We start from the raw sequence: 22892 nt of genomic DNA on the forward strand, positions 1-22892 counted from the left end.
AAGGGTGGTATTGCAGTGGCTATGGTGCATCATGTCAAAACAGTGATCGATGTAGATGCAAACAGGTTTCTTTTTCGTTTTTTGGGTCTTGTGGAAGATTTCAGAATAGATTTTAAACTATTTTGGAAAATTTCATTCCCTAAATATAAGTCTTATTATGAGGTGTTATGAAATCAACAATTTAAAATAATTGAAAATTTGTTTTTAGATATACAATTACGGGTTGCAAAACTCATTTGCTCATAAATTATTTGTTTTTTTTTGGTCATGCCGACCTTCCATGTAATGAAATTACTTGTTAGTTAGATTTAGGCTATTGAGTACTTAGAATCGTATTTAGCTTTACCTTTTTCTTTAATTTTTTTTAATCAAAATCTATCCATAAGAATTCTAAAATTTAAATTAACAAATACTTAATAATCCTATATTTTTTAATTTAAAAATTACTTCTAATTGATAAATTATTTAATATGTTTTTTTAATTTAGGGATAGAAAAAAATATCTCTTAAATTTAAAATATTTGGAAATCTTTCATTTTGTAGACAATTTTTTCCTTATGTAACTCTTTGAGTTACAATGTTGAACAAAGTAGTGTTATTTACAAGGTGAGCCTTTTAATGTTATGAGCATATACAATAGATGACTCTCCATCTAAAATTTATGATAATTTCTTTCCATACTTGTTTCGGTGTGGGAAGATGGTGTAGGAGACCTTGTCGCTTTGTTGATATGTATTTGCTTTGTTGACAAATCATACAAGACTATACAAACTTCCTTTTGTCACAATGTAAGCCTGGCCAAAAGAAGGAGACAGGTAGACGAGCCAATGTGGGTTTGGTTCCAGAGTGTCCTCCAGTGGGGTTGAGTGGAATTCTAATAGTAAGAGCAACCACAAGTTGGCATGTTCAGGTATGAACAATCTTCCCTTAAAACACAACAAGCCATTGCAAAATTTAAAATTTGGTTGCTTTGAACCCGATTGAGTAGTTTTTTGAAACTACCTTTTGACCCTTTGTTGTGGTCATGTAAAATTGGCAGAGGGTATGGAATAATTGAGGAACTGATGAAGAGATGGAGGCAAAAATGGGTTCATGAAACTTATGAGATAGGGCATATGCAACTGTGTTGGTGCGTCCAAGTCAAGTTTGTAAAATATTTCAAACTAAAATCCTTGTAATTTGGCTATCCATTTTTCTTGTTCTAGTGTCTGAATGGTTTGTGTGAGTAGTGCCTTCAAAATTTTCTGATGTGTGTAAATTTTAAATGGGTGACCTAACAAGTATTGTTACCAGTTTTTACAGACTCAATGATGACAAACAAATGTCGGTAAAATCTGATGCACTCAAGATCATGATAAATCCTAGTTGCAGAAATAATACGTCCTAGGTAATTAAATATAGCTACAATAAAACTACACTTAGAAAATTTAGCAAACAATTAGTTAGAAATCAATAAGTTTAAAACCATAAGTGTTGAACATGAGAATTGAAGTCGGAGTTGTAGATTACTATATCATCAAAGAATACTAAGACAAATTTGCGTAAACAGGGCCTAAATAAGTCCCTCATTTCGGTTTGAAAAATATAAGGGGCATTAGTTAGGAAAAATGGCATAACTAAGAATTCATAATGATCATTTCGATTTGTTGGTATGTAGAACGCAGATCAATCTTAGAGAAAATAGTAGTCGTGCCCAACTCATCTAGGAGCTCATCAATTATGGGAAAGGGAAACTTGTTTTTGATAGTGACTTCATTAAGGGATATGTAGTCGACACAAAAATGCCATGTACTTTACTAGTAAGACAGGTGAAGAGAAAGGACCGATGGTAGGAATGATGATCCCATCTTACAACATTTCTTGGATAATGAAAGTTATTGTAGCTTTTTGAAAGTGAGGGTTAGGTAAGGATGAACGTTTGGGGGGGGGGGATGTTGGGAAAAAGGTTGATATGGTGGTCATGGATGCGAGAGGGTAGGAGCCCACGATGTTTGTCAAACAATTTTTTATGAGAGGCTAGAACGATTTGTACGGGGGTAGGAGCGAAAAGGAATGTTGGGTCTATGGATAGGGAAATAGGCATGTCTTTTGTGGGTGGAGAGTTGAGAGGGGTGTGAGCAAGGGGGGGGGGGTTTAAAGATGAGGAGCTCGAGTGAGGCAGTAGGTGACACAATTGGTGAAAGGAGGTAGGTTGCTATGTTTAGTGGAAAGTATCTTGCAAGATAATTACATTGTTACAATAGGTGAAGGAGATCAAATGAATTTCAAAATGTGAAGCGTAAAAAGGAATTTGAAAAATTGTAGATTGGAGGTGAATGTCGACTTGTGGCCTAATCCTTCACATGGTATTCTTGTCCATTGCCCACCATAACTGAAAATGGATGTAATGGGAAGGTTGAAGTGATGTGCAAGATGAGGTTGTAAAATATTGAGAGTTGTCGATGTTAATTAAGATAGTAATAAGGAGATTGTGGATGTTGCCCTAAAAACTGAGGGTTTGAGGGGAATGTTGGCCTGTGAGGGCCTGGGGGGACAATTGGAAGTAGAGAGGGGGTTCAAAGTGGTGGGTCATGATTTAATGTGGAGGTTTGGGTTGGATTTATAAGGAGCTTATCATCAATCATCAAGAGTAAAAAATAGGACTGAGCATATTTATGTCCATGGGTGAATTTTTCATCACAATCCTTGAGCTCGACGCTTCAAGAGTTGAGAGGTTGTGAGACGTTTAATAGGTTAAGTGGCAAGAGATGATGTAAAGGTGGTGACGATAGAGGGGTGAGGGGCAAGGTTGGTGGTGCTAATGTGGGGGTAAATTAGTGGAAGATGATTAGGGTTTCTGGAAACAATATTTAGTATCCTGAAGTTTGGTCTTAATAAGTTTGGTTAGTCCAATGGCTTGAGAAATAGAGGTAGGTTTTTGGATGGCCAACTCACGACGAATGGCAGGAATAAGTCCATAGAGGAAACAATTGAGAATAACATCAGGAGGGATGAGGCCCATGACTCGATTACAAATTTCCTCAAATTGTGATTGATAATCTGCCACTGGCCCAAATTGGCACAGTTTGAAAAGTTCAACTTGATGATTTTCATAAGAAAAAGGACCAAAGCAGGTTTCCAAAGTTGTAGTGAAGGAATCCCAAAAGTTGTGAATTGAGAATTGTGATGCATCCAATTATACCAACTCAAAGTGTCTCCTTTCATATAAAAAGAACACATGTAAAGACGTTGTTCTAAAGGAACCTGGTACAAAGAAAAATATTGCTCAGCTTGAAAAAGCTAATTTAAAGGTTTCGAGCCATCAAATGTGGGTAGGTGAAGATTGGGAGGACGAACCGTAGAAAATATTGTATGGTTGGTTAGGTGGGGAAAAGTTATAGTGTGAGTGTGGTTATAAGGGGAAGTTATAGTGGCATATGAGGAATTTGGGTGTAAGATGGGCCAATGGTATATTTGTAGTGGAAATACTATGGAGTGGCAGTGGGGAAATGGGTTGAGCAACCATAAAGGAGTATGACATTCCATAAGGGGGATTAGTAGGAATGGGAGGGGTGAGGCCAGGAGTTTGGGAAGAATCTGATAAGGGGGAAATGGTAGTAACGATGTTGATGGAATATGATGTAGGGGTATGTTGGAAGGAAAAAGAAGAAACCAGATTTTTGAGTAATTCCATGGTGGCCTAAAAATTATCATGGCAGGACTCCATGGTTATGTAAGCATGCATATTTTGAGTAATTACTGAGAAGTTTGGTTGTGATTAACATATATCTTAGTATATAGTAGGGTTTGGTTGAAATGTTCTTAGTATATAGTAGGGTTTGGTTGAAATGTTTTCTGGTGGATTAAGTTTCTGCACTGTATAAGGGTTAGAACACTCATGAAATGTTTCGTATTTATTAATTTTTATTGTTAATAAAACAAAATCTAAAAATATGTGGGTTCAAACTATATAGTCATAAAAAAAGTTTATTTTTGTGGAAACCATAATTAATCACATATTGATTTAGAGGAAAGAAATAAAGAAGATAGAAATAAAAATAAGTTTAAAAAGGAAATAGATAAAGAAGGAAATAGTTGAATGTTAGAGGAAAGAAATAAAGAAGATAGAAATAAAAATAAGTTTAAAAAGGAAATAGATAAAGAATGAAATAGTTGAATGTTTAATAGAATAAAAAAGGAAAAAAAATACAAAAAAAAATTTCAAACTATATAACATAATTGTTTTAATAAACAAGTTTCAGTATTTTTTTAATCAACTTACCTCTGAGTCCCTTTTCTCCATGAAACAAATCATAAGTTATGAACATTGGAGGGAGTTAAGGGTGAAGAAACAGAAAATATGCATGATAAGGAAGAGAGGGACAAGGAAGGGTAAGCGAGTGTCTTTACTGTCTTCGCAAACAGACAACTAACCTTAACTTCGTTGCCATGCATAGCTGAAACATTTACCCGTCACATTCCAAACCTCCCTAACTTCTTTATTTCCTTTTACCTTTTTTCGATGCAAACTCTTCCCTCATTTAATCACAACATACATATTTCACCCTAAGATCTTCATCTTCCTACTATACCTACTTACATAGCCTTTTTTTTTTATTACCTAGCTTTAATAAATTGTTTTCTACACGTACATCAAAAAGTTCCTTAGGGACTCTTTCTAATTCATTCCCCTTAAATATAAATTAAAGTTTTAAAAACATTGTTTACATTTTCTAATTACAAATTGTTATGCATATTGAGTGATAAACTTTTTATAATGATTATTTTAAAAATATCATGAAAACTATTTTTGATTCATTCATAAAGTAAACTTTATTAAATATAATAAAAATTATGTAGTAGTTTTATTTTTTATTTATTAAAACAATATGACCTAAAGAGTAAACAAAAAGGAGACTGAGTTAACGAGAATTGGATCTAGTAAAAGAAAATAATATCCCACAGCTGATTAATTATGAATCAATTTTTTTTAAAGAAATGAATGTACTTAATACTCACCAGAGTCTCAAACAGAGTTATTGTATAGTGTTATTAACTATTTTCTTTTATAAATTAATGCATCTCACTTGTTCAATTTTTAAAAAAAAGTACTTTTCAGATATTTTTAAACAAAGAATGATAACTACTAATACGTTGCATCTAAATCAAGGATAAATATATAAAAAAATAAATAAAGTTACTCGTAATTAAAAGGTAAATCTGAGTTAAAAATAAAATATGAAACATTATTCTTTATCGTGTAATAATAGTATTTGGAAAAGACAAAATATTATCCACAGATAATGTTCAGAAATTTAAAAATGGATATTTATTTGTATACCATTATTGTATTTTTTAATGTAAATTATAATGATTTTAGTTTTAATTTATTTAATTAATGTCTTTAAAACAATATTACCTTCATTTTTATTTATAAAAATAATTTTACACACATGAAAGAAATTATTTAATTCTTTAAACTTTACTAATATTTAACATTCTTCTTAAAATGTCTTTATCCTAATATGACAAGTATATATTATATTGATATAACCAAAAGTTACAATTGACATATAATTAAATTTGATCTTAAAAAAGTAAAAATAATTACGACTTATTTATATTTAAAAAAAAAAATGTGTTTCTTTAATGAGAACGAGGCTAACAGTTAACCAAAATCATTGAAAAATATATTAGAAAAAAATAATGAGATATATATGGATAATGACATGAGGGATTTATTAAAGAACCAAAACTCCCTCCACCCAAAAAGAGAAAAAAAAACTCAAGAAACAGAAAGAAGAGTCAAAGTTTGAAGAGAACAGCATCATAACAAGAAAAGGTTATTTTTTTAAAAATACACAAAAGCATGTATAGTGACTGAAATATTCCCTTGAACAGTAAGACTTGAGAAAGCATGTTAGGTTTCCTCATTGGAGGAGGGCCAAGAGGACCCTTTGGAAGAAGGCTTTTAGAAATCTGAGTTATAATAAGAAAAATGGCTGGGTGTCCTTTTTTAATGAAATGGAAAAGAAAAAAAAAAGACTTGAAAGAGCAGCATATTCTTTCTGACTTCTTCTGACCATTGAGGAATTTATGTTTCCCCAGCAGCACTTTTGGCAGTTGAACCATATATGCACGAGTCTAGAATATTATGTGTACTTATAAGAAACGAAAGGCCCAAGAGTTCATGAGCGAGCTATAGGTACCTTTTGACCATCCCTCAGCCTTTAACAAACCCTAGAAAGAGGAGTTGGAATGGAAAGTCCTAGGATCTGGTGAGGAAAGAAATGAGAAATATGGGAATGGTTTAAGGCGTGGGGGAATATGTTTGGCCAGTGGCACGCCAACTTATCGCCACAAATCATGAAGAGAGATATGCAGGCTATTCTTTCAAGAACAATGATCATTTAACATTTTGAGGTCTACACACAAGCACATGATAGAAGAAGAAGATCGATCACAACTATAAAACTATATGAAAAATGAGATCAAAAGAAGTTTATGGTTTTTGTTAAACCCCTTATATCCAAATTAATACCCACATGACAATTTGTTGTGGAATAGTTGTAAAATGTTACTGCTACTTTTGATGTTTTTATTTTGTAGTTGTACCTGAATCCTTTGTTTTACCTCGTACAGAAAAAATGTAAAATTGTTTTAGGAAAGGGACTTTTAGAGTTCCCGAAAGCTTGAAATGGAGGGAAGAATATGTGGAAAGAAAGGAAGAGAAATAGAAATGAAAGAAAAAAGGGAAAAGCAAGAATAGGAGGAAGTGGAAAAGAATGGAGAGGAAAAGAGAAAGTTGTAAGCAAAACCCAAGGAGAGTGTCTCCCAGTGCAGGCTCAAGGCAGGCCCCCTTTGGCGCCGGTGTCCCCGCGCGCTTTTTTCCTTGTTGCCTATTTCTATTTCTTCTGTGTCTTTGTTTCAAATATTGCAAACTCTATATTTCCCAAACTTCTTTCTAGACAAATCACTTCGCTGACATTCTGCACTCTGTTCCCAATCTATATATTATATACATCTCTCACTCTCTCTCTCTCTCTCTCTCTCTTCCCATCAACACACAATTTGACCACATATTAATAACTTTTTTTACTAGCTCAGATTCCTAATAACATCTACTGCTTATAACTATATATTAATCTATTTATATTACCAAAAGTACCATGTTGTAGATATTGTATGGCAGAGACAGGTTGGTCATTAAAGTCTCCAAGGGATGTGGCATGCAAGATGGAACGCATTTGTGATTCAAGAAGATCATGCAAAAAAACACATTGGGGTAGCTTAATTGGTTAATCAAATTTGTATATTTCTAAAAGAAAAGGGAAAGAGAAATGTGAGATTAATTATATATATACACTGTATTGATGAGAGATAAAAGAAGTTAATTCATATTGATTTATAATTATCCATTTAAATATAGTAGTGTGGTGTTGGGTGGATATTTAGGAAACCATGATTTGTATTCCCTCCAGCTAGGGTACATATAAGCCAACTATCTTATTCTCTCTTGCGAAAAGCATAATCAAATGCAAGCATGATCTAAAAAGGGTCCTAGTTAAAAATAATAATTAATGCTAGAAAGAAAGGGCACAACTAAAAGAGTTGTTTGGGATGTGTTTCATATTGTGTGTGTGAAGAATATTTCAGGTGCATGCGCAAAGACAGAATAGCTTGATTTTATTGAGTGCAAACTAAGCATGACAAACCCTAAAGTAAGTGTTGCTCCCCCTTGACATCATTCCACTCACCTTCTTCACCTTCCCATCCCGAGGCAAAACCTACCAGTATATACATTCTCTGCTTCTCCACCACATCTATCCTCACTTCAACCTCTCAGATCTTCTCTATCCTTCTCTCACTCTTTCTCTTCATAGAATTCCAGCATTTGAATTCCTCTCATTTTGCTACTCATGTATGTCATTCAACACTAAACCATTCCTTTTTCTTTTTGTTTATTTTGGAAGCCAAGCCATGCATGAATATATGTATGCTACATGTCTGACCTATTGAGCTCCCTCTAAACCTAGTTAAAGAGTAGCACTCTTCCTTAGAAAAGAAAGAAATCCTCTACCTGATCGTCATCGATGTAGAAGTGATAGTGTTCTAGCTGTATGTAAGATATCTCGACTTATAAAGCAAAAATAAATAAATAAATAGAAACATGCCTTTGTGTTTGTCTATTTCTCAGTTTTTGATATATATACCCGTGATTTAGAATGTGGAGAACCCACTTCTGTTTGGTAGGAATATAAATCTATTTATGGGTTTTGTGCTTTCCACTTTATTAATTTTCATTTAGGCATGCTGCTAGCGAATATATAGTTGCACCTGATATACATTGATTGTGACTCCCATCAAGAATTTAAATTGTGTGGTAAGTATAGTGATGTTCCTAAACATCAACCAACCTTATATCACTGCCTTCTTCCTCCAGCTCCACCATCATGGTCGCATTTCATATTCAAGCTTTACTTACAACAAGGACATTCAATAATTGTGATTAGGTGCATAATGGGACCCTAGGGATATTGTTTAATGTTGAAACGCCTTTTTCTTTCTTTTTGGTAGATAGGCTATTAGCTAGAGAGCTGTCCAACTCCTTGAAATTTTCATCACCCCCAGTAATGTAGTTCTGACATGGATCTTGAAGGGATCACCTTGTGCTGATTTTGTGCATGTTTTCCATCTGCTATAAGAGAAAAGTGATGAATGTTAGTGTTTGGGATATGGGAAGCAGAGAAAGCGATGTTGGTGAGGTTCAATCCGAAGACGGATTTACATGTAGAAGCAGTAAAATACGATCTCAGATTGAGCCGCGCCAATATCACTTATATCATTGCTGAGTCCCCCTAATTGTTGCTTTCCAGCTCATCCCAACTCATCAGATTCTCTTGTGATTATACTACTTCCAACGTTGATTAATATTGGCATCACAAACATTTCCTTCTTGGTTGGATCAATCTTGAATTGAAACTAGTTGGTGCTACCAGTAAATCCAGAGAAGCTCTAACTCAAGTGCAACAAGAATCGCGATTATCACTACAGGTAAGTAAGTACACATATATATATGATCGATCTTGATTTGGTGCTGGTTTTTCTGGTTTGATTTTGGGTAGGAAACCTGAGACCAAACTTTATTGCATCTGTGTGTGTTCTACCTTGTGGTTTTCTCATCTACATTAATATCAAGGTGACCCGACATAAAGTATGAGACGAAAGCTAAATGGAGGAGTGATCTATGTAGTCTAGCCATGCATATATATCATGTCCAAATTCTTCACATTTGATCAATTAAAGATCAAAAAGTGAAAGCGTAGTGGAATATAATATGCATTTTTAGTTTTTCATTCTCATCTTTAATGTGAACTTCATGAATTATCTACATACGATTTCCAATTCATTTTCCCTGGTAACCATCGAATCTTTAGATATTAAACAATGATAAAGTGGACAAAGATCGAGGCTATCTTGTGTCAGTTTGAACAGTTAGATATACAAGAGACTAAATCTGTCGTCTGATCAGCTTCCAAAGTAAACTCTTTTATCGTACTTTGACGATCCAAAGTGCTTCTGAATACGGATTAGTGTGTTTACAAAAACAAACAGTCTTCAATATTTTTTGTCAAAGATCATGTTTTTAAATTATTTGCTATAAAGACTTGATCTTGTATTGCATTGCATGTGTGATAAACAGTTTGTTAACACAGCATTGGCGCTTGATGATTGGTTTGAGGTACTGTTTAAGTTGAACTAGTGTTAATTGGTTTTGATACAGCTGGTTTAGACAAATTCATTTGAAAATGAAAAAAAGTGTTGGTTTTTTGGGAGACCAAGATTAATTAGTTTCATTAGAGTTGCTGGTTCCACATGGAGGGTACTTTGGGGCTAATGATAAATGATTGTGTTATAAGTGTTATAACACTAGTGTCCATGTTTGATTCCTTCAAGTGTGGCTGGGGAGCTGTTTGGCTTTAGGGGAGACTAGTTAATGATTCACGGACAAGAATGACAGTTATATATATATGTATGTCTCTGCAACTGATAAATGTCAGTTATTGAGATGAAATTCTTCCCCTTCTTGTTATACATCTTTCAATGAGATTGATGGTTAGATTCCACATTCGTGTGTATAAAAGAAACATTTATTAGAAAAAATGAGTTTCTTGAAAGCTAATATTACTTACACGGACTTTCAAAATGGAACCAATTAATTTAAAAGTAAGAAAATTGAATTGAAAAATTATAAACAATGAAAAGTCAAATTTAGTTGGAAAGTGTTTAGTTTTTCTCTTTTAAATCATGGGTTTGGTTTGGTGCACTGCTTATGATTGAAATGGATGACCCAAACAAGCATTATTTATTTATATTTATTATTTTAAGTTATGTGTATTTTTAAATGCGAGTAAACTGTAGTTAAACTCTTAATTGAATTTAATTATGATTTAGTTTATATAAAATGAAGATTTTTGTATTAATAAATTAGTATTATTCTCCATGATTTGATAGAACTTTATAGTATTATTATGTTGTTGTAGTTGACTTCTTTTAATTAATGTAGTATAGAGTTAATTAATTTATAATTATTTTATTTTGAATTTTTTATTATAATAATGTAATATTTTACAATAATTAATATTAATATGTAATGTTTTACTTTAAATTTCTTCATCGATAGTGTTATTGAGTTGAATACTTTAAAATTAAGTCAAAATAAATAAAAAATTTCACAAACTATGTAAGCAAAGTTGTGTCCCTAACATTTTAATTCTGTAAATCATCATAGTTTATATCTTCAACAATAGGACAGTAACATTGTCATATTGGCGTGTAGATTTCATAGTTTATATTATCAACAATAGGACAGTAGCATTGTCCTATTGGCGTGATTTTATATAAGTTGTATAAGAGTTGAGACACTTAAAGTGTTGTTCTTATTTTTAATTTATTCTTTGTTAATAAAAAAATAGGAGAGGGTTAACAATTTGATTTTTCTGAATATATTTTGTATAAATTATAAATTAGAAAATATAATTTAGAAATATTAAATAGTAAATACACAATTGAGTTGATTCTATTAATTAGGTAAATATATTTCCTTCATTATATTTTTGTTTATGAATCAATCTTTTTATGTTCATTATTATTTTTATACTAACCATTTTTTAACTACATCTTAGAGATTTTTAAACTTTTGACTTCACATTTAAACTGGATTTTTTTTAAATGTTGACTTAAATAATTTCACAAATAAAAATATTTAGTACATTAAATACTCAATTTGAAAAGTAATATAAAATATTTTGTCTCTTCAGTAGATTGAAAATTTTAACAGAAATTACTATAAAAAAAACTTAATTCATAGGAATATTGAACACATGTTAAAAGAAGTTACACTTAGAATTTTCTTGACAATTATTTTGGCATATCTGTTCAAAGAAGAGGGAAATTAAGTAATGATATACTTTTATAGAAAAAAAAATTGTTTTTTTATGTATCATACGGCTTTCTATTAATTTATAAGAATAAATGAAATTTTGATAAAAAAAAAATACGTTGAAAAATTAATGTTAATAATTTCGTTCACAAACATGTTACAAGAAAATGATATATATATATATATATATATATATATATATATATATGAACAGTTTATTTTCCACTACACATAATAGAGAACCAAAATTTGTAATTTTTTAAAATCCAAGTAATATGAACAGTATGCATGTATAGAAACACAATACAACAATTTTGGTAAAATCCCAGAGTTCATGAGATAATTTATTTTTCTGCTTTCTTTTCTGTTTATTATATTATTAAAATATTAATTAAATTATAATGAGAGAGTCTTTAGGATGAACAAATAAATTTAAGAGTTTTGTTATATTTATTTTCAAGTCAATAGTTGAACAAGTTCAAATACATTGCAACTCACCAACAACTTGATACTGAGTTTCATTAATAAAAATGAGTAAATAAGTAAAATTTCTTAAATTTTTTTAGCATCATAAAAATTCTTGTGAAATTAATTATGTTCGATTTATTTTAAAAAAAATGTTTAACTAGTAAAATGATGTTTCTCAAATAATATATTTTTGAAGTAGTTAAATTTATTATGTAAGCGTTTAAGATTAAGATTTAAGTACCAAAAAACATTTAAGATTTAAGTGCCAAAATAATATTTAAGTTTGTATCTCCATTTGGGAGTTTAAACTTAAAAGAATGTTATTTCTTATGCGTGAAGTTAGAGTAATTGAAGAAGCAAGAAAAAGTTACAAACCGTGTTTTGTGTTAACCATATCTTAAGAATTATGATATAATATTAAGATTATTTGAATTTTAAAAATGTACTATTTGTAACCCCCTAAAAAAATATGAAAACATATAGCATAAGAAAGACATTTACAAACTATTAAGTATTTCAAAATAATATTACTTAAACATGACAAATATATATAAATATACATTTTTAAAAAAGAGAGAGAGTTTGGAGTGGATCTCTATTCCTTTCTTGATATAGTTATGTATATGTATCTATATTTACTATTATACATAATAAAATGATAGTAGTTTAGCATTTCATAATACAAATGTGTATAAAAAAAACCTTATAATTGACAAATTCGCAAATCAATTCAATATAATACAAATCTATCATCAAATATAAATTACACATAATTCTCTCTCTCTATCTATATATATATATATATATATATATATATATATATATATATATATTTAACAAATGAAAATTGAAGTTTTTTTTAAAAGATTTGTATTAAGTATGTTCTACCATAAATTAACATATAATTTAAAATAATACTTAGATTTACAAGAAAATCTAATTAATAATAATGGATTAGTGTAACTTCATTACAACCTAAGTGCATACATCTACATATATCACATTGTGTAAGAACTTTCATATTAACTTCTTACCACTTGATATCTTAGTTTATGTTACTTAAATTATGAATGAAATAAGAATATATCTGTTATAAAATAAGTCTATTTACTTAATACATAACTCAAATAATGATTCACATATCATATCATCTCATATTTGTGATTTCAAATTCATACAATTCTAATCATTTTCAAAAACCATTATCATACAACATAAGTCATTTAAATAAAATCACAAATCAATTAAATATATAATTTAATATTCATTTTGAATTTATAAAAACATTGGTAAATAATGATTCACATATCATTCCAAATTTATACAATTCTAATCATTTTCAAAAACCATTATCATACAACATTAACTCATTTAAATAAAACCACAAAATTTATTATTTATTTTGAATTTATAAAAACATTGGCATTCAATTATTAAAGAAATCATAAGAAAGAAAGAAAAAAATAGCAAATATTGACTTGCTTGAGTGAAATTTTCCGCGCTTGGTAGCAGGGTTGAGTTGCAATTCTTTTTTCACTTGAGCGAAAAATTCTTCATTTGAATGAAAATATACAAAAAAAACAAGACTTGAATTTATGTTCTATTTTCACTTGGATGAAAATCTTAAGCTTCAACAAAAATATCAAAAAATCAACCTTGTGTAGCAAAACCAAAACTTGTTCAAAGTTTTACCAAAAATTCATTTAACAAATACAATTGTAATCTGCTTAAATATCATCCTTTACTCATTTCAATTCAACATTGATTATTCAAACTCAATATATATACTCATTCACATCAAATCCACAAACTAAGACATGGAAAGTCATAAGAACTAACTATATTCATTTAAATCACATTCAAAACACAGTTTGAGGAACTTTATTATTTATACCTTAACATACATAACCTAGTCATTATATCAACTTTTGAACAAGAGTATCTTCAAAATATTATAAAACAATCATCTATTAACCAAAACTCACATATCACTCAATTTTAATTATTTAAATAGTTTTCAAACAAAATACAATCTCTACATAGAAATCAAAATCTTGTGATCAAATCGCATTCACACCTAAATCATCTATCCTTAGGTTCTATAAAAAAAATCAATCATTTGAGTTACTGGTTAAAGCTTGTTTATTTAAAGTTAAGCTTATGACTTCTCCTAAAATACAGTAAATCTAAATCTAAACACAAAAAACTCTTATCAATTACTTAAGCAAATTGTTGTGACCGTGAACTAATAGATATGCATCCTTGTCCTAGAAGGACCATATGTAAAATTTCTCGTCATCATGCATGCAAAACTTCCCAAAATTAACTCAAGAAAAGAGACAAAAAAGAACTTACTCTAAACAAATTCTAATTAGACAAATTTGCTTTATTTTTCACTGAAATCCTTAAGACATGATCTTATATACGAAATGATGAATTCTAAAAGAGAAGATATAAAATGTAGAGATAAAGTATTTTAAAGAAATGATTATTTTTTTTAAATGAAGTTTGAATAATTAATTTATATATATATATATTAATACTTCATCTCAATTATAATATTTGTATTCTTACACTTAACTATGTCTTTACTCTATTAGAAATTTTTTTTTTTTTTAAGAAATTGACTTTCAAATACTTTATATGAAAGATGGTGGGTTTTCACCTAAAATAGGACAATTTCTTAATTTATTTAGGTATTTGAGGAGAATTTTAAAAAAATTGGGATTGACATTATATGAATAAATGGTATCTAACAATTTGTATTTCTTAAAATGATTATTTAAATGATTTTTTTTAATTGAAATGATTTTTTTTTTCAGTAAGTAATTACTATGATCTTTTATTTATTTATATATATATATTTAAAATGTTAATTATGTTTGTGTGAACTAATAATAAATATATGAAAATTAATGTAATTAATTAAAATCACTTCATTTATATTTTTAATTATAACGGTGTTATTTTTTAAAATAAAATTTTATGTATTTAATTATTTTAATATGTATTTCTGTGTGTTTTTAAATTTAAGTTTAAGTTTATTATTCCAATATTTTGAGTTTTGTTTATGTAATTTAAAAGAGTATTTTAAAGGATTATAATGAAGATAAACTACAACCTATTCACAATGAAATGAGTAAAAAAGTGTTCATTTTAATGAAATGAAATGTACTGTCATGCACAATGAAAGTTATATATATTATAAAATTTATCTTTCTTTCAATGAAAAATTAATTAAGATTTTATCATAATTTATTTCAATATTATTTTTCACTTCTAGTTTACAAAGAGAAAAAAATACATTTAAATTATTTTTAAATTAATAATGAAATAAAAAAATTTCAATAAATTACATAATAATTTTAATTATTGCAATAAAAAATGTTAATGTATATGTTAATAAGTATTCTGTATGTTACTTTTAATTAATGTAAATATTACAATATTTTCTACACTTTACTTTTATTTTAAAAATAAAATAATTTTTTAAATATTTACCATAATTTTTTTTAAAAATTTTGTTTAACTATTTTAAATTTCATTAATAAAACTCGTTATAATGAAATAATTAACCTAAGTCCAAAATTTTAAAAAATATTAAAAATTTATCATTAAAAACAACTATGTGTGTTTTAAAATAATCAAATGGCTAACTTTTATTTTTAAAATACTATTATAATTAAAAAAATATATAAATTAAGTGTTTCTAACTAACTACGTCAATATATTTATAATTATTTTATAATAATATAAAATTAAATTTTCAAATTAAAATATTGGCATAAAAAGTAAAATAGAAGAAGTTATCATTTAAATGTCCAACTCAGTGTTAAAAATATAGTAAATTTGTTAATTGTGTGAACACTACTTCAAAATGACCAGTGACTTAAACTTGCATTTTTTTTAAACAAAAGTTACCTAAATAGGTAAATTTGTTTAAAAAAAGTTGAACAATACAAAAATCAAATATGGTTACCACTTAGTTTGAATAAGTGGAGTTGGTTTAGAACATAATTATTAACAGTTCCTGCTGTCAAAACCCAATTTGAGATATGAATGATTACATTTGATGACATTGAAGCCCACGAATGTTGAGTATATGTAATTGTAGCATAGTTTATCTCAAGGTCATGGGCATAAACCAGATTGACCCCTGAACAAGAAGGTTGCTACTTTCTTTGGAAGTTCTTGCAGAAAGTCATAATCATGCAGATATGGCAACAAGGGTCTAATTTTAGTTCAAAATTATAAGATTCCAATGAACTTTCTGGGAACTAAACATCACCAAGATGTTAAATCTTTTATTTTTTTTCAAAAATTGACACCGTATTGGATTTCTGTGGCACGTCCTAGAGAATATGGACTATCTTACAAGAACAAAGAAATGATGCACCATTCTGACAAATTTTTTCTTAAAGGGGAAAAAGGAAAGAAGGGTAATAATAGATAAGGAGTTTTGCCCATTGAACCGTATTACCTGACGCTCATTGTTTCAGAAAAGCAAGGAGGGGAATCTGGTATCACTATGTTACATTTTTTTCCATAGTGTGTTTGATTGCAGTGTTGGTGTTAGTGTCACTCACACTACTTCCTGATTCAAAACCTCCTAGTTAACTGTATTTAGTGCCTAATTTTTTGTTTATCTGAAGGAGCATATGCATAGTGTTAAAAATGGACCATTCAGAGGCATTTGATTTATCCTAATAGTGATAAGATAAGGTCAAACATTAGTAGATATTTAGTCCAATATTTGTATCATAATAATATGCATGCTGGGATATTAATTGGGTAATGTGTTTTGGTCTTAAACCATGCCTACTTATGATTTGAGTACCCACAGGTTAAATAATTGGTCAGTGAATCTTCTTGCCACTAGCTTGGATATGCACATGCTGGTATAATAAGGCGAGAGAAAAAGGTTTTCGTCGCCACCTAAGTAACCACTGAGAAGGCATTATTGCTGGTATTCCTGCCTTTTACTTTTCTGGCTTCTTGTCACGATATGGTGTTCACTGGGTTTCTTTCTTGCAGGAAATGAATTGGATTCGTAAGTGTAGCTTTAACAACTATAATAAAGATATATCACAGACTTTTGGCAGGGCCTATAATAGTGATTGGGTTGCCATTGTACTATTCATTTGTCCCCAGTTAACGAGGATGTTTACCTGTTTTTTACCAAGCATGCGTCCTGTCCCAGATTTCTAATCTTGCTGAGGTAAATATTGTAAGTTGAATCAGTAAGAATCTTGCTACCAGGAGTGAGTAGTACGTATACATGTCTCCATTTCTTTTGCCAAAAAGCAAACACCTCCATGATCAACTTTGCGGTGGACACTGTTCTTTTGAGAATAAATATTGATTTAAAAGGGTAGATGTGAAAACCAAGAATTTTTTTTTATTAAAAAGGTATGCACCAAACAACTTGAAGTCGCAAGAGCATTGTGTTTCAAAATTTTCTTTGGCCAAGAATAAAAGTTCAGTGAGAAATTTGGTTACTAGTCAGCATTATAGGCAGAATCATAAATTTAGATCCCGTGTCATCATTACCAAGGTGAATTCCTCACTATTAAGCCTCAAATTTTTTTTTGTTGAATTTTGTAATTTGAGCAATGGATGAGTTGCATTGCATGTGACAAAACTATAGAGATGGGGGCAACATGGTCCATGAAAGTATTCTCAATTTGGTCGGGACACCTTTATTATCTATAATGTCAAATCATTGAAAAGAAAAAAGCCTAATCATGTGCCCATAAAAAAGAACAGAAGCCTATTCTCTCATGCCAGGCATCTTCAAAAGAAACGGTGCTAGCTTACGAAAGATTATAGCATGATTGATGCTAGGAATGGCATAAGTTTCAAATTACTGAGGGTAATGGAAACTTTGTGACTACCTTTCTTACAAAAACGAATAAGTTAAAGCAAATTCAGATTCCTTTTTCCTATTCAAATTATCAAGCAAGACAGATATTAACAGAATACAGTCCACAGACAATTATGCTATGCATAAAGATAAAAAATATGCTATCTATGTTGGTATTATCAAGTATATATACTGATTCGGGTGGATATTTATTTTTTAACATTACCCAATTAATATAGAATCGGATATATACTGGTCTGCAACGAGTATGTGTCCAAACAATAGAAGATGTTGAACAACTTAACATCTTGCTTTGTGGCCTTAATGTCCTAAAAGTCTATACAATAAATGCTGCTGAAGATATAGAATGCTTATAGTAGCAAACAAATTTTCGTGTGCTCTACACGTATGATTTGGTCAATAGATTTTAAGATAAGAAAATCTGGCCATTAAAGTAGAAAGAACCACTGAAAAATGCAATTGATTCTGGTTGCTGCAAAAGACTTTCTGAGAAGTGAGGCATTTCATATACATATAGGGGAATTCTCAGTTACATCATAAGCAAATGACAAGTTTCTTTCCATATTGATGGTTAGCTCTCTAATAAAAGAGCTCAAATAAAATCAATGTATCATCATTCATCACTCTTTCCTCATTCTTCTGGCCCTGACATATTTTAAACACCCAAAAAATATGTAAGCTTCAAACGTCCATCTCCACACAACAACAACACAACAAAGGAGGCATTCCAACCTTGGTTTGATTGAGCCAGCAATAAAGAAGAGGATCACTTCCTTCCTATCATCGATGCTGCTTGCTGGTATTCAAGGGAGAGGCCCTCATGCTCTTGGATTGTGTGTATGTAATGTGTGGAGTTCCATCTTTCTTCTTCCGTCTCCCTTGTTGAGACAAGCGAGTGTGATAAGACAAAATTGCAAGGTCATTAAGCTCCTGCAATGGAGTAAGCGCTTTCACAACTTCATCCATGTTGGGGCGAGATTTAGGGTCTCTACTGAGGCAACTATAAGCTAACTGGGAAATCTTCTGCACTCCTTTTAGAGAATAATTTAGCTCGAGGCGAGGATCCACAAGCTGGTAGAGCTTTCGCTTGTCAGCTAAGTATGGCCTAGCCCAAGAAACAAGATTTTGTTCCCCACTAGGGCGCTTCTTGTCCATTGATCTTCTTCCTGTTAGTATCTCAAGTAACACAACTCCAAAGCTATAAACATCACTTTTAGCAGTCAAGTGTCCTGGTAAAAGAAAAGAAACAGAAAATTATGCAGTTGTTTAGTTCTCACAGGTCTTAGAAAGACTTCTACACCATATTATGGTGTGTGGATAGATGAACATGGGATGAAACATCAGAATGCTAACAAGTCTCGGCATATTTTAACATTTTGATGCTCTTTGAAAGCTCTATCTTGTCAATGACACTAGAAATAAGTTGAGTATTCTTGTTAGCGAGTAAAATACTTATCCTAGACATCCTCTGAAGTCTAGGACAAGTGTATGTGTTGCAAATGTTGGAAGTATTGAAGCTAAAAGACATAAGTAAACAGAAAAACAAGCTAAATAAACACATCGGGTCAATTATCTTGACATGATAAACAAAGGATAATCACAGTCTTCATAACAATTATGTAATGATTGGCATATGCTTCTTTAATGTCTGCGTTGTAGCAGAAATTGTTGTCTAGAATACAACTTTCACCACAACATATGCAAAAGCTTTGTGGTGTATGGGAAGCTAAAGAGTGTCCTCCTTACCTGTCATGACATATTCTGGAGCAGCATAACCATAAGTTCCAACTACTCTGGTAGAAACATGTGTTTTGTCTCCTTGAGGTCCTGCTTTTGCTAGACCAAAATCTGAAAGCTTTGCATTATACTCCTGTAAAATAGTACATGTTAATAAGTAATTGAAAAAACTTCTCTGAAACTGATTGGTTTATTTCAGTAACCACATACCGTATCAAGCAAAATGTTAGATGTCTTAAAATCTCTATAAATGACTGGTTCTGGACCATTATGGAGGAAGGCCAATCCTTTTGCTGCACCAAGGGCTATCTTAACTCTGTTGGACCACGGGAGGGGTACGGTTCCTTCAAATTGAGGCAAAATCGGCACTTTAATTGTTAGCTACAATAATCAAGAGGAAAGGGACCAGAACAGAATAACTAGTTGTAAGGTGTTCCAGATCTATCATCATCATCAAGAATATGGAAAGCAATGAAGGGAAAAGGCAAATAAAGAGTGAAAAGGAAAAGTTATTAGATGATATAGATAACATTATGGAAAGAGTATGAAGTCATGAAATTTCTTCTAAATATCCTTGAGTACTTGATATTTTTATGTGGTAAATCTATGGAGTATTTCCAACTCCCACAGAATGTATAACTTTTTTTCCTTTTACTATATACAGTCATTAGCTACTACTCAAGAAACACTTCATGATAAATCACCAAACATTTGGTTAGTTAATTTTAAGTTTTATATGAAAAAGACAGTAATCAGTTGTGATACAAGCCACACTAATTGCTCCAATAAATCATTCCTACAAGGGGAAAAAGAAATGCAAAATATATGCAGACGAAGAAAGAATTCTACAATGTTGCATTAAGTCACAGATTAACCAAAGCAGATCACTTCATTAGTTTTGGTTAATTATTCAAGCAATAGCAAACGAACGATTTGTGCAGGAAACCTGGAAACTGTTGCCACATAATCTCTAGATATATATAACAGTCGTCCATATAATTTCTACGTAGAAAGGAAAGGCAGAAACTAACTTCTGAATAGATGATTTTCTAGACTTCCACGGGTCATAAACTCATAGACAAGAAGCCGCTGATCATCTTCAATGCAGTAACCGATAAGTTTCACAAGGTTATGATGGTGAAGCTGTCCAAGAAAGTCAACTTCAGCCTGCATCAACAAAATGCCATGTTACAATTCAATCTCCAACCTATCCTAAACAACTCATTACAACACCAATCTACTAACCCAAAGCAGATATTTTACTAACCACCCATTCTCTATGGCCCTGAAGGCCATCTGGCTTCAAGCTTTTGACAGCCACTGTAATCCCTGACCCAGGTTTAGCTGGCGAGGTTCCATCTTCCTCAATCCATCCTTTGAAAACATAACCAAAGCCACCTTCCCCAAGAATGCTATCAGGTCTGAAATTTCCAGTTGCAGCTTTAAGTTCTTGAAATGAAAATTGAAGAAGCTGGCATGCAGCCTTGGTCTCCTGGGGTGGGGGATCAGGGTTATCAGAAGATAATCGAGCTTCAAGGGGAGGACAAAGTTCTCGATTACTAGCATTCAGGTATCTTGTCTCGGTTGCTGCATCAATACAAAAAAGAATGTGAAGGTTTCCTTCTTGAAATTCCCACTACTTCATGAATAAGATTTGTGATAATTGCATCTAACTTGGTTTTGGATCTGACAATGCAATTAAAACCATCATATCACAACGATTAAAAAAAAAAACATGGTTTATATTTTCAACCACAAAATCTGTGAAACTTCAAATTTCAGAAAAATCATTGCCTCTCTACAGAAATGAAAAATATAAATCCTTTTGAATTTACTAGGGGGACTAGCTCAGTTTGCTCTCTGTACCACCCCACGTTCCTTCAAAGGGATCATGCAGTTACTCTATGCTTACAGTGTCTGAAACAGGAAGATGGTGAAAAAGGGTTCTGAGAAAGCACAGCGAGAAAGCTGGAAAAGATCCATCTTTTTAACTACCCACATCATAATTAAACTCCATAAAAATGCCTGCCACGAAAAGTTTTTTTTTATATAAAAAAATAACCATCTCAGAAAACTCCATGATTTCAAGCAAACCCAGAATCAGGTATTTTGAAAAAATCAAGTTGTACATTGGCCCAAGACTGTGCCTAATAAGAGCTTATATAGCTTAGGCACGTCTCCGCTTAAAAAACAAATTTGTGGGGGATAAGTCAGACCCAAATTTTAAATACAATACTGCAAAACCACAAACTTTTATTTCGGAATTAGAAGGAAGAAGTTAAGCTTCAGAAACAGAAGAAAGTAAGAAAAAACAGAGAAGAGACTCCTGGGGTGTGCCAAATTTGAAGCATCATTTATTGGTGTGACAGAGAGGAGTGACACTACACAATATAGTGGTTGAGATTCGCAATGAAGAAGGAGAATTCTCCAAGGTGGAAAAAAGTTGTTAGTTATGTTGTGTTGTGTATGTACCTGCATCATAAACGAGACTAGAACGAGGGATAGTGTTAGCAGAGTCTCTGGAAGCTGTAGGTTTGCACGCACCTCTAACACCGCGTTTAAGGACAGACCAGCAACCACACTTCTTCTCTGTCTCCATGCTCACAACTTTCATATTAATCACAGGCTGAGCGAGAAGAGGTTACCCATGGTTGGCTTCAAAGAAAGAAGAGAGTGATAGGAGAGAGAGAAGAGGAAGAGATGGTGTTTGTGTTTGTGTTGGAGATTGCAGGCATCATCATCGCCATCATCGCAGTGTGTACAAAAAGAACTTTTTTCCCACCACCTTTTGTGTGGGGGATGGGAATGGGACACTCTCACACACTCTCTCTCCCTTTCTCTCTGTTTTACCTTTGTGCTTGAAATTACCAAAACTCATGTCCAACAAAGTTTTAGCATTTTTTTGGAAGTGCCTCGCAGTTCACCGCCATTCATTCATCAACCCTTTATACCCACAACACAAGTGCCACATATTTTCAAATAGCTACCACGCATACTTTATTAATAACACAAACCATGTATTTTACTTTATGTTTCTTTAACATTATGTTCCCACCTTTTCTTTTTACCATCTGTTTTGAATTATAACTTTTTGCATTTTCTTGATTTACTTCATCGTTTCATTATTTCTCCACATATTTAAATACTAAGGTTTTATAAGTTTGTATCTGAATATATTAAATGAGTTTTTATTTTATACATTATTAATATAAATATTTTATATTGTCAATCAATCAGTTTTTAAGATAATTTTGTTGGTATTAGATTTGAATGTGTCCGCAAAGAATATGATGTTACGTGTCACAGTAGGCAACAAATTTTCTTGCTCAACTGTTTCAATGATTATGTTGTAATTTGCATGCTTTTGTTTCGGTTGTAATT

The 22892-nt window shown here is 31.2% G+C and overlaps 1 protein-coding gene across 5 annotated transcripts; it reads right to left on the minus strand.

Moving 5' to 3' along the window:
* Window positions 1-18257: 18257 nt before the first annotated feature.
* LOC137807560 (serine/threonine-protein kinase PBL34) lies at window positions 18258-22513 on the minus strand. 5 transcript variants are annotated; one of them, XM_068608252.2, is made up of 7 exons: window positions 21984-22482; window positions 20779-21098; window positions 20543-20678; window positions 19722-19855; window positions 19521-19644; window positions 18507-19003; window positions 18258-18419 (listed from the first exon to the last, which is right to left on the minus strand). In XM_068608252.2, the coding sequence occupies exons 1-6, from the start codon at window positions 22123-22125 to the stop codon at window positions 18555-18557; spliced, it is 1305 nt and encodes a 434-aa protein (XP_068464353.2). In that variant the 5' UTR covers window positions 22126-22482; the 3' UTR covers window positions 18258-18419; window positions 18507-18554. The 5 variants fall into 5 exon arrangements, with proteins under 5 accessions (XP_068464353.2, XP_068464355.1, XP_068464354.1 ...); XM_068608254.2 differs by having other exon boundaries at window positions 22056-22439; XM_068608253.2 differs by having other exon boundaries at window positions 18258-19003; window positions 22056-22513.
* Window positions 22514-22892: the final 379 nt, after the last annotated feature.

The sequence above is a fragment of the Phaseolus vulgaris genome, chromosome 3, assembly GCF_051622355.1.
Source record: "Phaseolus vulgaris cultivar YP4 chromosome 3, ASM5162235v1, whole genome shotgun sequence".
Classification (NCBI taxonomy): Eukaryota; Viridiplantae; Streptophyta; class Magnoliopsida; order Fabales; family Fabaceae; genus Phaseolus; species Phaseolus vulgaris.